At 38.8% G+C, this 15,492-nt stretch overlaps 1 protein-coding gene across 2 annotated transcripts in view; it reads left to right on the top strand.

Annotated features, from left to right (window-relative positions):
- The window catches only part of NEDD1 (NEDD1 gamma-tubulin ring complex targeting factor), a 56,339-nt gene extending 41,134 nt beyond the window's left edge, over nt 1–15,205 (top strand). For both annotated transcript variants that reach the window (XM_039519302.1, XM_039519297.1), the window contains exons 10-15: nt 998–1,045; nt 1,406–1,635; nt 3,474–3,630; nt 5,030–5,186; nt 12,228–12,294; nt 14,463–15,205. In XM_039519302.1, the coding sequence (XP_039375236.1) occupies nt 998–1,045; nt 1,406–1,635; nt 3,474–3,630; nt 5,030–5,186; nt 12,228–12,294; nt 14,463–14,567 (764 nt within the window). In that variant the 3' untranslated portion in view covers nt 14,568–15,205. The remainder of the gene's footprint in view (nt 1–997; nt 1,046–1,405; nt 1,636–3,473; nt 3,631–5,029; nt 5,187–12,227; nt 12,295–14,462) is intronic.
- Nucleotides 15,206–15,492: the final 287 nt, after the last annotated feature.

Below are 15,492 nucleotides of genomic sequence, written 5' to 3'. Positions count from 1 at the left end.
TAAATTTGTTAGTCTGTAAGATGCCACAAGGGCTCCTCGTTGTTGTTTTTGCTGACACAGACTAACATGGCTACCACTGAAACCTGTCACAATGCAGATGAATTCTTTCTGTGTGCTCTGTCTGGCATCATATTGTGCAATACTTCTCCTTACAACAAGGCTCAGAGAGCTTAATGCTTTTAGTCTTGCACATATTGCACAGGATCCTATCTTTTTGCAGGCTTTGGAAAACTAGGATTTTTAATTTTTTTTTAAGTAGGCAGACAACAAACTTTCATCAGAGCAGTTGTAAAAATGCAAGAGTTGGCTGTAAGAAAACATCAGTGTCAAGTATCAATAAAAATACTGCCACTGTGGTCATTTGAATACTTCTTGTCCGAGATGGGCCTATGGTGCACAGTCCAGATCCAAAGTTCTGGGATCCTAGTAACATCTCAGACTCTTTCCCTGTGATGTATTTTTAAAACTTATTAGAAGCAAAAGTATGAAATAGACTAACATGATGCTCAAATACCCAGAAGGCAAATTAATAAGAAAACAATCAGAGGCATTATTTTTATTGATTTCTAGGAGCTTATGTTGATGGAGAAGTTAGTGTAGGGCGTCTGCTTTCACCTTTGGGCTCTGATTCTGAAAGCACATGCACTAATGTGGATCTCTGCACCTTTGTGCAATCCTATTGGAAGTCATGAATCTGAATAAATAGAGCCCTACAAGTCTGCGGACCACTTTTGGGGATCGCAGATCAGATGCGGATACAAATTTTGTATCTGCTTTTATCTGTGGACCATTTCTGCGGATCGGATGCAGATACAAACTCTCTATATCCGTACAGTGCTCTATGTATGAGTGCAAGAGTTCAGAATACAGAAGCTGTTCCTGTTTCATCATTCAGTTAATTGCTTATTATTAAAATACTGTGTTGATGTAGAATACTGACACAGATTCAGTCTATGCAAGTTTTAAATTAACCTTTATTTTTGTCAATATTTTGTAGATGTTGCAGTTTACAAAACAAATGATGATCTTCCAGGAAAAGGAGATGGTAAGCATTTTTGCAGTGCATTTCTGTTTACTGTCAAGGCTAAAAACAAAACAAAAGCCTGGTTAGCCATGGCATTATGCCAGTTTTATGCTGATATGATTCCATTGAAACCAAACCATCCATGCAGTCAAACATCAGTGGAACTGCACTGGTATAAAATGGACGTAATAATGTCAGGGCCCAATATGTATAATGTTTGGTGTGCAGTATAACAGCAAATCATAACTGTTTTAAGAAAAGCATTCCTGTAGGTAATCAGTAGTGCAGGATATGGGTTTTCTCTCCATGTTCGCTTGTTTATGTGTTAATTAATACTTCAGTTAAGCCAGAAAAACCTTTTGTTTTCTCTTTCCCTTTCAGGTTTGGATTTTCAGCCCTACTTTCCTGGTTTGGATTTCCTCCCCCAATTCAACACTGTGTTTCCCATAAAAAGAAACACAGTAGGTGCTTGCATGCAAGGGACACGTTCTAGCCCATTACATGCATTTGTGGGCTCTCCTATTAAAGAAGAAGATGAGCATCCAAATCAAGATGCTGAAGCTACAAAAATAAATATTGGAATACAGGAATCTAGAGAACCCTTGAAACAGGTACTCTATGCTAATTCCTCTCATAAGTGATTGGTTTTTGTTTTGTTTTTAAGTGTCTGCCTGTTGCCTTTTACCCGCAATAAATACTTTTATTGGGAATTTGCCAAAAAAATGTTCCAGGTAACGTGTACTAAAAGGACTGCAAAATAACCCTTAGATGTCACAATAACCTTGCAGTATCTCTGTCTTACTCCAGTTTAGACCATTCAGACATTTAAAGAGATCAAGAATCAGACTTAAAATGAATCGCTTTTGAGGAGTCTCTTGTGGCCTTGAGCAACATGATATATGAGTTTACATCGTTTTTAAAAAAGTCCTTGACATTATAATACATTGAAACCAATGAAGACAAGCTATACTACCATGCAGAATATTCTTAATTTCTGAATATTAGGGAGCTATTATTTCTTGACTTAGAAAGCATTTTCCACAAAACTCATAGGACCTAGAAAGGGGAAAGGTGTCCTTTCTTCTGAGGTGGTCTCTGCTTACTCCTCTTTATGAAATCTGCTTCCACTTCTGTTGCTGTTGAGATTCAGGCACTCTCTCTAGAAAGCAATGCTTGCAGCACTGAACCTTTACAGCTGAATTTACAAAAGGCCCACGTCACTCCAGTTCTTTTCTTTCTGTAGGTAGCTCTGAGTATGAGCTGGTTATGAGGCTGATTTTTTGAGTCTCAAGAATCTGTTGTTGTTATGGGTCCTCTGTTAGTGCCAGAATCTACCCAGATAACAGAGATGTGGTACTAAGCCAGCACCTGTCAATCATCATCTTCCATTGGAACAAACCATAGCAAGTTTTCCCTCAATGTCAGGGTTTTCTTAGCTTTGGAAAAGTCTGTTGCAGCACAAGACTTTTGGGCACAGTCCCCTGAGTTTCCAGCAGGTTCTCTATCTGAGGATGTTTCAGGCATGTCCTCATGAACAAAGGTAAGAAAAACTGAGAGGTCTTCAGTGCCAGAGGTCTTGGCACTGTCCCGGAAAGGGAATAAACACATAAGCCCAAGAATTGTTTGGCCAAACTACCTCCAAGAGCACTGTTGAGTCTGAAGGTTCTTTTGGCTTTTCTTGTATTGCTAACTCCCTGTTTTTCTGCAATTGTGGCTCATATGGGTCCTGCAGCACCATTACCAGAACATATGGCTTTGCTACTGGCTAGAGGAGAGAGTTCTCTTCTCTTTTTAAGAGAAGAGAACTAATTAATCTGCCATATTTTTTCTGCTGAAAAGAAAATATTGCATTAGTCATGAACAGTGTCTATTTCCTTCTACAATGGTAAGTAGATACTGGGTTTTACCATTCTAATACTAATGCAAAGCCAAGTTTTTGAGGTCAGCTTCAAGGATATGCTGTAAATATTTGTATTTAAATTTTAGTTTGCATTAGTCACTAGAGTTGGTTGGAAATTCTTTGTCTAAACACTTTTGTTAAAAAATACCAACTCAGCAAACCAATCTTTCTCCCCAGAAACTTTGTTAGGAACGTTTCAGAGAGGAGTATCTGTGTAATCTGATGTTTAGGCCACTCCTGATCTGGAGCAGGTCTCCTACATCCCAGGGGAGTTCCCTAGCCGTTAGGCTGAGTATTCTGGGATTGGTGCTCTCATTTCTGTGAAAAATGTCAAAAGGTCTCAGTTTTGTTCTGATGTGGAACAAAAGCAAATTCCAAAATCTCAAAATTTTGGGGGAAATGGAATCATTGTTTTCTAGCAGACCTATTTGTTCCAGCTTTCCAAACAAAAAAATACATAAAAGAGGCAATGTAGATCTTAAAATGTAAACAGTCATTAAGTACAACTGAAGTGTTACAATTATTACTGTTTTTAATTTGACTTACAAGCTTTCAAAATTGAGCTCATCGAATGCTGAGTCTGGACATTCAAATACTCCACCTTTGCCCACTGTAATCAAGACTCCGGAAGCAAATGAGAGGCTAGGGAAGAATATTCAGGCACTCTTGATGTCCGATTCACCAGTAAATGGTACTACCTCAGCAAGTAAGTGTATGGAAGTTGTCTGGTTTGACAAGTGGTTATTGTGTGTTTATAATACCTAATGTGAAAACTGTCACAGAAGTGACTTTAGCATTAAAACTGAATTAAAGGGCAAGTAACTGTGAATAATTTTTTTTATAGCGTACTAAGTATAACTTGAGCTGCTTATATGTAGGATAAAATAATCAAGAGCATCTAAGGGCTTGTCTACATGAACACTTGGTTTGTGGCAAGCTTGGGTGTAAATATAATCCGCTGAACATTAAGTGTCTCTCTATGGACCCTGCTGCCGTGCACTTAAAGTTCCCTCATGCATTTTGGTCTACTCCCTTTTCAAAGTCGGGTACCTGAAAGTGCACTAGAGAACTTTTAGTGTGCGGCAGACTTACACTTCAGCTTGCAGCAAACTAAGTGTCTGTGTAAACACTCCCAAATGATTTGGGAGCCTAAAGGCCAGATATACAAAGGTATTTAGCTGGTTAAAGATGCAGGTAGGTACCTCGTAGGATTTTCCAGAGCGCCTGAATTAGACCTATATCTCAAGTGGTTTTTTAAATCCCACTAAGCACCTAGCCACATCATTAGTACTTCTGTAGATCTAGCCCTTAGGCTCTCAAGTCACTTAATCTTGTGGGTGAAATATTCAAAAACATAGACTAATAGAAATATAGAGCTGGAAGGACCCCCATAGATTATCTAATCCAGTACCCTGCACGGAGGCAGGACTAAGTATTATCTGTTGTTGTCAGTTGATTGTTTTGTCTAACCTGTTCTTAAAAACCTTCAGTGATGGAGATTTCACAGCCTCCCTGGGTAACTTTGTTCCAGTACTTAACTACCCTGACAGTTTTTCTGATGTGTAACCTAAATCTCCCTTCTTGTATTTTAAGACCATTGCTTCTTTTCCTGTCCTCAGTGGATAAGGAGAACAATTTATCACTCTCCTGTATATAACAACCTTATATGTACTTGAAGAATATTATGTCCCCCCTCAGTCTTCTCCAGATTAAACAAACTCAGGGTCTTTCCTCAAAGGTCATGTTTTCTAGACCTTTACTCATTATTGTTAGCCCCCCCCCCCCGGACTTTTTCCTGTTTATTCACATCTTTCCTGAAGTGTGATGCCCAGCACTGGACACAGTACTCCAGTTGAGGCCTTTTCAGTGCTGAGTAGATAGAACAACTACTTCTTATGTCTTGCTTACAATACTCCTGCTAATATATCCCAGAATGATGTTTGCTCTTTCCCCCCCTCTCCCCCCCCCCCTCCAACAGTATTACATTGTTGACTCGTTTAGTTTGTGATCCATCTCTCAAGACAGATGCTTTGTGGAGTAACAGAAGTTTTCTCATAGTCTCCTTCTCCATATTCACTCTAATACTCTTCATTTTTCTTCTATAGCTCCAAAGATAACTTCCTCTGTCACTGCGGGAGTTGCCAGTTCATTATCTGAAAAAATAGTAGACACCATTGGAAGTAATAGACCAAATGCACCATTGACATCAGTTCAAATTCATTTCATTCAAAATATGATACAGGAAACACTAGATGACTTCAGGTAAAGTATGTTCATGCAATGTTTTTGGAATATTTCATTGACTTAATTTTTTTTTCAATTGACTTTTGTAACTTCATATGAAGCGTTTAATACAAACTCTGGATGGCAAAACAAATAATTCAGTTTTGTATAATCAGAATTCAGCTTTTCAACTAAAGTACGGTAAACATGCTGTAGATTTTTTTTCATTGGTCATCAACCTGTCTAACTAATATTAGGGTTTCTGTTAGGACTGTCAAGCAATTAAAAAAATTAATTGTGATTAATCGCGCTGTTAAACAATAATAGAATACCATTTATTTAAATATTTTTGGATGTTTTCAACATTTTCAATAGATTGATTTAAATTACAATACAGAATACAACTGCTCACTTTATATTTATTTTTTATTACAAATATTTGCCCTATAAAAAAACAAGAAATAGTATTTTTCAGTTCACCTAATACAAGTACTGTAGTGCAATCTCTTCATCATGAAAGTTGAACTTACAAATGCAGAATTATGTACAAAAAACTGCATTCAAAAATAAAACAATGTAAAATTTTAGAGCCTGCAAGTCCGCTCAGTCCTACTTCTTGTTCAGCTAATCGCTCAGACAAACAAGTTTGTTTACATTTGCAGGAGATAATGCTGCCAGCTTCTTGTATACAACGTCACGTGAAAGTAAGAACAAGCATTCTTGTGGCACTGTTATAGCTGGCGTCACAAGATATTTACATGCCAGATGGGCTAAAGATTTATATGTTCCTTCATGCTTCAACCACCATTCCAGGGGACATGCATCTAGGGTTGCCAACTTTCTAATCACACAAAACTGAACACCCTAGCCCTGCCCCTTCCCTGAGGCCCCGCCCCCCACTGACTACATTCCCCCTCCCTTGGTGGCTCGGTCTCTCCCTCACTCACTTTCACTGGGCAAGGGGATTGGGGTGCAGGAGGTGGGTCCAGGCTGGGAGGTAGGGTGAGGGATTCGGAGTATGGGAGGGGGCTGCGGTTTGAACAGGGGGTTGGGGTGCAGGAGGGGGTGTGGGGTTCCGGCTGGGGGTGCTAGCTCTGGGTTGGGGCTGTGGATCAGGAGTTTAGGGTGCAGGAGGGGGCTCCAGGTTTGCGGGGCCTCAGGGCTGGGGCTCAGAGCTGGGAAGCGGGCTTACCGCAGGTTGCTCCTGGTCAGTGGCACAGCAAGGCTAAGGCCGCTCCCTGCCTGTCCTGGCTCTGCGCTACTCTCTGAAAGCAGCCAGCAGATCCAACTCCTAGGTGGGGGGGTCAGGAGGCACTGCATGCTGCTCTTGCCCACAAGCATCGTCCCCACAGCTCCCATTGGCTGTGGTTTCTGGCCAATGGGAGTGCAGAGCTGATGCTCGGGGCGGGGGCAGCACGCTGAACCCTCTGCGCCCCCCGCCTAGGAGCTGGACCTGCTGGCCGCTTCCGGGGCGCAGCGCAGAGCCAGGACAGGTAGGGACTAGCTTGTCTTAGCACTGCCAACCGGTTTTGAAGTCCACTTAGTCCTACTTCTTGTTCAGCCAATTGCTAAGATAAACAAACTTATTTATATTTTGTTGGCATAGCTGTCAGGAAGGGGTGTGGTTTTTCAAACCCCTAACCCACATACCTATGCTGGCAAAACTTTGTAGTGTAGACTTGCCCCAGTAACTTTATGAAGTTGTGCAGTTGTGTAGGGTTTTAACAATACCTGACTGGGTTAAAAGGGAGAGAGAGTGGTTTTAGATGCCTAAAGGGTCTCAAATTAGCTGTGACAGATAGTTTAGCTAAGGATTTAGCCACACCTGGAAATATTCCAAAATATCTATTGCTGAATAATTATTATAGATTGGTCCCTCAATACTCCAAGTCTGGTTCAATTGTACTTAGTGTTTGATCACTCATTGCCGGGAGTTCTCAGGGTTCTGGAGGAATTAATTTAGGGCTTGTCTACATCTGAGAATTTACCAAAATAGCTATTTTGGAATAATTATTCAGAGATAGTTATTTTGGTATAAGCCCCCATGGGACTACTTATTCCAGACTGTGAAAGTGCCGTTGTAAATTGGAAGAAGCCACTTTTATTCCTGAATAAGAGTATCCACATGGGGACTTATCCCAAAATAACTCTTCAATGATTATTCTGAAATAGCTATTTTGGTAAATTCTCAGGTGTAGACAAGACCTAATTTAATCCCTCCAGATCTCCAATGGGTTTTTTGTTCTTCTGAGAACTTCTATCAGTGAGTGATCAATGGTAGAGTTGAACCAGACATGTGCAAAGGAGGACTATTGAGGGACCAAACTATGATGTGATGGGGTTTTTTGTTCTTGTTTTTTTTTTTTAATTTGCATCTCAAAATTTTTGGATTGTTGTTGTGTGGAGTGTCTGTATCCCCCACTTTTTCTCCCATTTTCTTTAACAAACTTGGGTCTAACTTGTTGTGCAGGATCACCTCAGGTCTTCCTTATTCTTTTCAGCCGGCACCAGCATTCTTATGTTTGTGTTGGCTTTGGTTTTCTCTCCTCCACAATCCCACTCCTTGGACTGAGTGCCACTTCTTTCCAGCCACCCATCTCTGAAAATGAGCCCTGTCTGGTGTTGATTTTTATTTTTTTAAACAGACCCTTTGTGTTTAAAATTATTTTTTTTCCATAGCACTCCCTAATGTCGAAGGGGGGTGTGTGTGTATGTATATGTTGTATCTTCCTACTGTATTTTCCACTGCATGCATCTGATGAAGTGGGTTTTAGCCCATGAAAGCTTATGCCCAAATAAATTTGTTAGTCTCTCTAAGTTGCCACAAGTACTCCTCGTTCTTTTTGCTGATGCAGACTAACACGGCTACAGCTCTGAAACAGGTTATTTTGTATGTCTTTCAAAAGTCGTTGTATATTATTTCTATAGGCTGTTTATACAAACAGAGATGTGGCACTGGTTTCTATTTTCCGTCGAAAAAATTGCAGTCCAATTTTATATAGGTGGAAATTAATAATTTCACACAATTTTATTCTAACTAGAAATGTTGTAAATTGTTTTGGTTCTTGTGATAGTCTTTTTGTCTTTCTCATATGTATACAACATTGTATAATAGTTCTCTTTTTTTGTTGTTCAAAACGTGTTCTGGTGTCTCACAATAGCTTTGCTATGATGTGACAGAACTATTGGAATGCTACTAGCAAAAACTATTTATACTATGACACTGATTACTTCTTTGTGTCGTAGTATCATTCCACCTACTCCAGAAGTGCCCCCCTCTCTCTCTCTCTCTCTCTCTCTCCTTTTATAAGTATTTCAAGAGAAAATACCATAGCTTCTTATGTTTATAACCTCCAGGATTTAATCAAGAAATATAATAAAAACATATATTTTTCCCCCTCTTGGGAGTCTTCTTGTCTTTCCCTTTCTTGTCTTTCTTAAGAACCCCCAGTTCTTAAGAAAAAGGTTCAGCTTCCTCTTCTGTGACACTAGGGAAGTCATCCCTAGAATGAAGAAAACCAAAGCAAAACCTTTTAGTTCCTTATCAAATAAACCAGTGAGCATGGAAGGAAATTGAGGCCAGGCGGCTAATGGTGGAAGCTCATTGTGTGACAGGAGGAATATGTTTGAGTGAGGAGAGAAAGGGGTAGATATTCCCTGGTGGAGGGAAGGGATGTGGTGTCCCAAAATGGGGGAAAGAGAGCGTGTCACTGTTTGGGTGGGGAGTACCTGCCACTCTTGTTACAGCCACTACATTTTTAGCAACAGCACAACCTAATGGTATATATTACCTCCAATGTGTCTGATAGATTATTTCTGCATCTTTTAAAAGGCTCTGAAAGTAGGAGTCTGTGGAGGGCACTTAGTTTGTGGAAGCCAAGGGTTTGAATCTCCTACAACTAGCTTTTAATACAATTTTGTTTGAACATTTCATTGCCAAAGGAAAAAAAAATTAAAAAACGGGGGGAAATCAAAGAGAAATAGCAGATCTATAATTGTCTGTGACGCAAGTCTAATATATTTGCATGTATATTGCGACCCAGCTCCCACTGAGTTAGTTTTAGATTATTGATATTTATAGTGGGAGAGAAGCAGTCTGAGGCTATGACCCAAAAGTTTTGCCCCTTTCATTGTAGATTTATTCATCGGCCTCTTAGAGAGGGTACAGAACTCTTTGGTCAGTTCCTGAGATTGGCATGTATGCACTTGTGATCCAAATCTTTGGATCTTTAGAGGAGTCTCTGCCTCTAGAGAACACCAATTAAAACAAAATTCTCTCTTACCATTCTTCCAGCCTACACCACTGTACCCTCCTAATGTATTTATAATTGTAGTTGAATAAAATATAAGGGCCATATTCTTTTGCACTTTCAGACTTTGAAATGAAATGTGAGTAGTTGTTTGTGTAACAGGGAAAAAACCCACCCACAGTAGCATCAATTGGAATAGCAGAAGCACATTGTGATGTTACTTTCCAGGCTCAGGTTTGGAAATGATTTTAGGGATAGCACTCCTCAAACAGGTAGAGATTAGTCAGAATCCCTTTGTACCTTCATTGGTGATGCTCAAGTCTTGTTGAGTTTATAGAGCTTTTTTGTGTGGAAACATTTGTTGCATACTTAAGACTGTGGAATGTTTTGCACGTAATGTCTTTATTTATGAAAAATACATAATATCCTCTCCAAAATTCCGCACTTATTGGGTACATGTTTTCTGAGAATTTATAGATAAATCTATTAGTTTGAGTTAATTTTAACTTAAATGGATCTTTTAAGACATTTAGCATTTGATGTCAGACTCTCTTTTGTCTTTAATGATTTTAATAACTAATGCAGAATCAAGCTTCCTATATAGTTGATTCCTATGTGCAGCATTAGAAGACTTTAAAAAAAAATAATGGCCATTTTTGCTGGTTTTCTTTTTTTATGATTAACGCTTATTTCAGCAAAGGTTGAGAATTGTTTTACTACAGAGAATCTCACAAATAACTGCTCTCTTTGAAAATGGCTGCCATCTCCAATTGTTTTCAATGGAACTAAGGCTGCAGGCTGCCCTTAATAACGATGGCCATTGACTCCACTTACTTGCTTTGCACAGTGCAAATCTTTGCTTTCTGACAGCACACAGGGTTCTATGTTGCCAGAGAGCAGCTTGGCATCAGTTCTATTGTGAACAAGAAGAGGAGGCCATTTTGAAAGACAGTTCTTTGAATGATTTCTCCTAACAAGAGGATCATTATTCCTCTGCTCCTGTAATGTGCATTCATGAAAATAGTGGCAAAAATTACAATAATCCTAACTGCCTTTCAGAAGCTACCCGTTGATTCATGTCCCTTCAACAGAGGGAATACTTGTGTGCATGCAGGGGAATTTGGGGGGATCAGAAGGTGAAATTGGAGGGTGGCGGCATGTGTGCAGGGGACTATGGAGGATGAGGGTTTGGGGAAAATGGGGTGTACATGCTGGCTATTTGTGCTGCTCTGACAATGCAAAGCATCTGCAAAGTATGTTTAATTGGCCAGTGTGTTCTCGCTGCTTTGAATCTGCCTCTAAAAGATACTGCATATTTTCAAAGCATTGGCAATATTACATGTAACATCCTCTGAGTTGTTTGTTTTGTGTTTATCTATGAATTTTTTAATTAAAGAAAAGAGTTTCTCTGGAAATTTAAGATGAAGCTCATCAGTTCACTACGAATGGCAGATCCCTTTAAAGAGCCGACGTTTAAGGAGTGCCCATTTGTAAAATACATTTTCTTGCATCAAACCTAAGGTTCATCAGCTGGGGCCTTGATTGGGAGACTCTGCTCTGATCCATACTTTATGGAGTAGGCTAAGAGTTTTTAGGACAAATTCTAAGTCAGAATAAATTGTGAGCCCTTACTCAAAATCCCAGACTCTGGATGCCTCAAAGTTTGGTGCCAAGAGATGCTGACTGTTGAGGTGGGTTGAATGGTGTGGAAGGCTGTTGCCTCGGACTCCCTTTTGAGTATTCTTCAAGGACTAGAAATTCAGAGAGGAAAGATGATGGAATTACACCAGTCCTCCCCAGAATCCATTTCACCTCCAAGTAAACTAAAAATAGTGGATTCATTATGGTGCCAGTACTGAGATTCTCAGGTTGCCAAGTGCAAAATTCTCATTTGAGGGACTTCTCTGTGCTGGGAGATAGCGCCCAATGCCAAAGATTAAGAACCTTTCCAGTTAAAGATCTGTTCTGACACTACTCAGAAGGGTTGTGGGGGAGAGGGGTTACTTGCCAGTAAAAGGAGACCTTCAAATACATCATCAGTACAGATTCATATTCCCCACTCTCTTGGAGTTTACTATAGATTCTTAGGAAATGAGAACAAAGAGGTCATGCCTTCTTACATCACTTGACCTGAAATGTGTTGTGGCAAAGTCTGCATGGCCCATCCTAATCACTGTTCTAGACCATAATGCAATGTGGAGGTACCTTCCAAAAGTTTGGACCTGTACTGAAAATCTTCTTCTTTAATTCCAATTACAGGCGAATGACTTTCATTTATTGAGCATCATCGTTGTGCATCGTATTGTGTGACTGAAGGAGGCTTTTCTCCTCCAACAAGGTTAACATTCAAATTGAACACTAAAAATACAGTACAAATCTGAGATAAACCTATGATGCATCAGATGAAAAAGGCCAATCTTTTTGGATCACTGACTAAAAGTAAAAATGTATTTCTATTGGCATTCCTGATCCTGTTAGCAAAAAGAGGACAAGCTCTCAAATGTTCTGCATTGTTCTGCTCTTAAAATCCTTTTTCAAGGACTATGAACAAGGATTCATATAATCACTGGATGAACTGTTCTTGCAGAAACTTGAGAGTATTAAGAGACATGGGCCATCCTGAATGACTTATTACAATTCTACTTGTCTTTCTGCACCAGTTAGGAGTGGGGATAGTCATTGTCCTTACTCCTGTGTCCAGGATATCCCATAGTGTTATAAGAAAGTTGGTTTTGTGTGTGTGTGTGTTGGGGAGTAGAGGAAAACTAATGTCTTTATGGAATTGACAAGAAAGGTATCATTTGGGACTTTTTATACTTTATTTCCCCAGAGAAGCATGCCATCGAGACATTGTGAATTTGCAAGTGGAGATGATTAAACAATTCCATATGCAGTTGGTATGTACAAAGAACAGTATGAAAATATGTATAAGTAATGCTGAAGTGTGCCTGCTGCTTTACAGACAAAACTGAAAGCTAGATGCATGCCTTACAACCTAAATAGAAAACCTACAGAGAAGGGGTAGGAAACACCTACATATTAATATATGTATTAATCTGTTTCAAGCTGAACAACTGAACTGTTGAAATCTAGTAGACTACCAAAAGGCAAATTAAATTAATCAATAATTTTTTGATACATGCGATACCAACAAGAGAAATTGACTAGCATTGGTTCTCTTCTTTCTCTCTCCCTCCCTTTTATAGGCTCTGCTGAATGCTAGGAGAAGCAGACCTATTTTTATGTTCTCAGCTAGTGCTAACTATACAGTATAACACAGAACATTGCTCCATATGGTGATGGTCTTCCTACTTAATATCCTAAAACAAAATCAAATTACTTGATTTTTATGTTCTTAAACTATTTATTTCTTACCTTGTCCATATTCATATGGAGAGAGAGCACTGGACTAGGACTCATGAGATTACCATTGACTCTGAACTACTGTAGTGCAAACACTAAAAAGAATTCACATTAACTATATTTTTATTGAGTTTACATGGGCTCAGCTCGAAATGACTCTGACCTCTAGTCTGGCTTTCTTGGTTTTGCTGTGAGCAGAGGGGGAAACAGTGTTTCCATTAATGAGGGAGGAAGGTAAGTCTGAGAGGGAATGTGTCTCTGCCTTCACCTCTTCTCCAGTGTTTCTCCTCCAATTTGGAGTTTGAAGGAAACTCATCTGTTTAATGGCTCCCTTTTACAGAGGATAGGATGGTCAATCAGGCTTTGAGGCCGCCTTTCATGTGGGAGAAGGGAGGATTGAACTTGGAGAAGTCAACGGCTCTCCCCCTTATCTTTTGAAGAGGAAGAAAGGGATTTTCGCCAACACCAGCAACGTTTTGTCTGGTGTTTGGAGTCATGGACAAAAAGAAACTCCCTAACCATGGGGGAGAGACTCCACTTGTGATCATGTGAGAGTGGGTGTCATACAGGAAAACTGTATGTAGGTGGGAACATCTTTATACTGGAGCAGGGTGGGAAGACAGACAGAGCAACTTGGAGTGTGGAGCACATGATGATGATTTTATTTTAGATGCTCAAGGGAGTATTTGTTTGAGGTGTCAGCATAGCCCTGACGATCTTACTCTGTTAGGCTAGATCCAGCTAACGGATTCATGTGAGCAAATATCTGGGCACGTGTGAAGCCCCAGTGACTGCCATGGATCTCGGCACAGGCACGGTAAATTGCAAGATTGGGGCCTTTACTTTCATTTATTGGCTCCAATAAATTAAAGTAAAAAAACAGACTAGGAGGAGAAGAAGAGAGAGGAAGGACAAGGGTAAAACTAAATAAATATTGTTAGTTACCTTGGAAACAGAGTTTACTTTTAACAACCATTACAGTAGGACACTATATCTGCATTAGTTGTTGCTGTGATAATTATAGCATCTGAGTGCTGATTAAGATCCTGGAACTTGTAGAACATACTCATTAAAACAAAACTATGATGCAAAATATAATTTGAAATCATCCAACATTACAAATCTTGGGTTTTATAACAAAAATGAGAAGAAAGTTCACTCAGCATCTTTGGGTTTTTTGCTTGTGGTTTGGTAGTTTTAAGCAGAAGAATCAGCTAGCAATTGAATGGGTTGTTTACATGCTGAAATGGAGTAAGGAAATACCTTACGAAATTGAAAGTCTTTCATCTGTTCTTTTTCAAGTTTAAGCTAATCTATAAATTTATTTTAAGATTTTTCTGCTATTTGGCCTATATAAAATAAATTTTTAGTATCCAGCATTGGTCATTCTTCTTTTAGTGGAAATTGAAAAATATATATTCCCCTTCTTAAAACTGGGACAAAAGCGTACTTTTGATAAAATATTCATTAAAGAATAAGGAATTAATGACGGAAGTGCTGTACACCAAGGGGAAAAAACCTCATGTTAATAACTTATCAAAAGTTTTGGGTTTTTTTTTTATTTCTTTGTGAAAAAGATACAGTTTCTTCTCAGGTTGTTGTCATTTATATTAATTTTCATCTGTTCAAACGAGGAAACTGTAGAGAACAAAATTTGAAAAGTAAACTTTAGCTGTTAAAAGGGTTTTTCTCTCTTCTCTAGAATGAAATGCATGCCTTGCTTGGAAGATACTCTGTAAATGAAAGCTTAGTAGCTGAAATAGAGAGACTACGAGAGGAAAACAAAAGACTAAGGACCCACTTCTGAAAGGTCCACACCAAGCTTATTTTCTTGGCATGAACATAATGAATTTTGTACTTTAACCTTCAAGATGTCATCCGCCGAACACTGAAGTCGTGTATGAAGACCAGTATTGTTTTCTTGAACTCAGAAAACCTCTTCTTTTAAATCAATGTTATAAGACACAATACTTAACTGTAAAATTTTTAACAGAGATAAATCTGCACTAATAACCTCTGTAAAGAATGTGTTTGTATCTTTATGGTGAACTGACTTGAAATACATGTGTTGTCTAACAGGATAAGTATTTTATCAGAGCTTTAGCTGTCCATGAAGTGCCTTTTATAAATGAAAAGGAAACAGGACAAATGTATTTTCCATAAGAATTTTTTATATATACCTACTGTCAGAACTGTGTAGACTGACGCATTATTTTACACTTTTGTCAGCAGTAGTTTATTTTAGCTTCAGTATTTCGACTATTTTTGTGAAAAACTATATTGTTTTCAGTATAATATTTGGAGTTTTGTTTCTGCATAGCTGGGAAAAACAGGGAATCTACTAGTAATTATTTGATTAACGTGCAGTTATAGATAACTCAAAACTTTTTCTATATGGAGCAAAACTTGGGTTCAGTCTTGGAAATATTAATGAATATGATATCATCCTCTTGCTTGTGGGTTTTTTTAAATGTTTTTTATGAGAAATGTATGCTCTTCTGCCACTGATTCTTCCTCTCCCATTGCTCCTCTCCCCCGCTTATAAATGTTAAATTTTAGGATGAATTTTTGTTAAAATTTAGTTGTGTAAACTAGAATCCTTTCACTTACATAAGTATGAATATTTACATAATTTAATGGCATATTGAGTAACTTACCCAGTTTCATTGAATATAACTTATAGCCTTTGAAATGTTCTGTGTGAACACACTTAACCAGTAGTACTATTTACC

This window comes from Mauremys reevesii, linkage group 1 (genome assembly GCF_016161935.1).
Source record: "Mauremys reevesii isolate NIE-2019 linkage group 1, ASM1616193v1, whole genome shotgun sequence".
Lineage (NCBI taxonomy): Eukaryota > Metazoa > Chordata > Testudines > Geoemydidae > Mauremys > Mauremys reevesii.
Note: the sequence above shows the minus strand (reverse complement) of the source record. Positions and strands in the feature narration are given on the sequence as shown.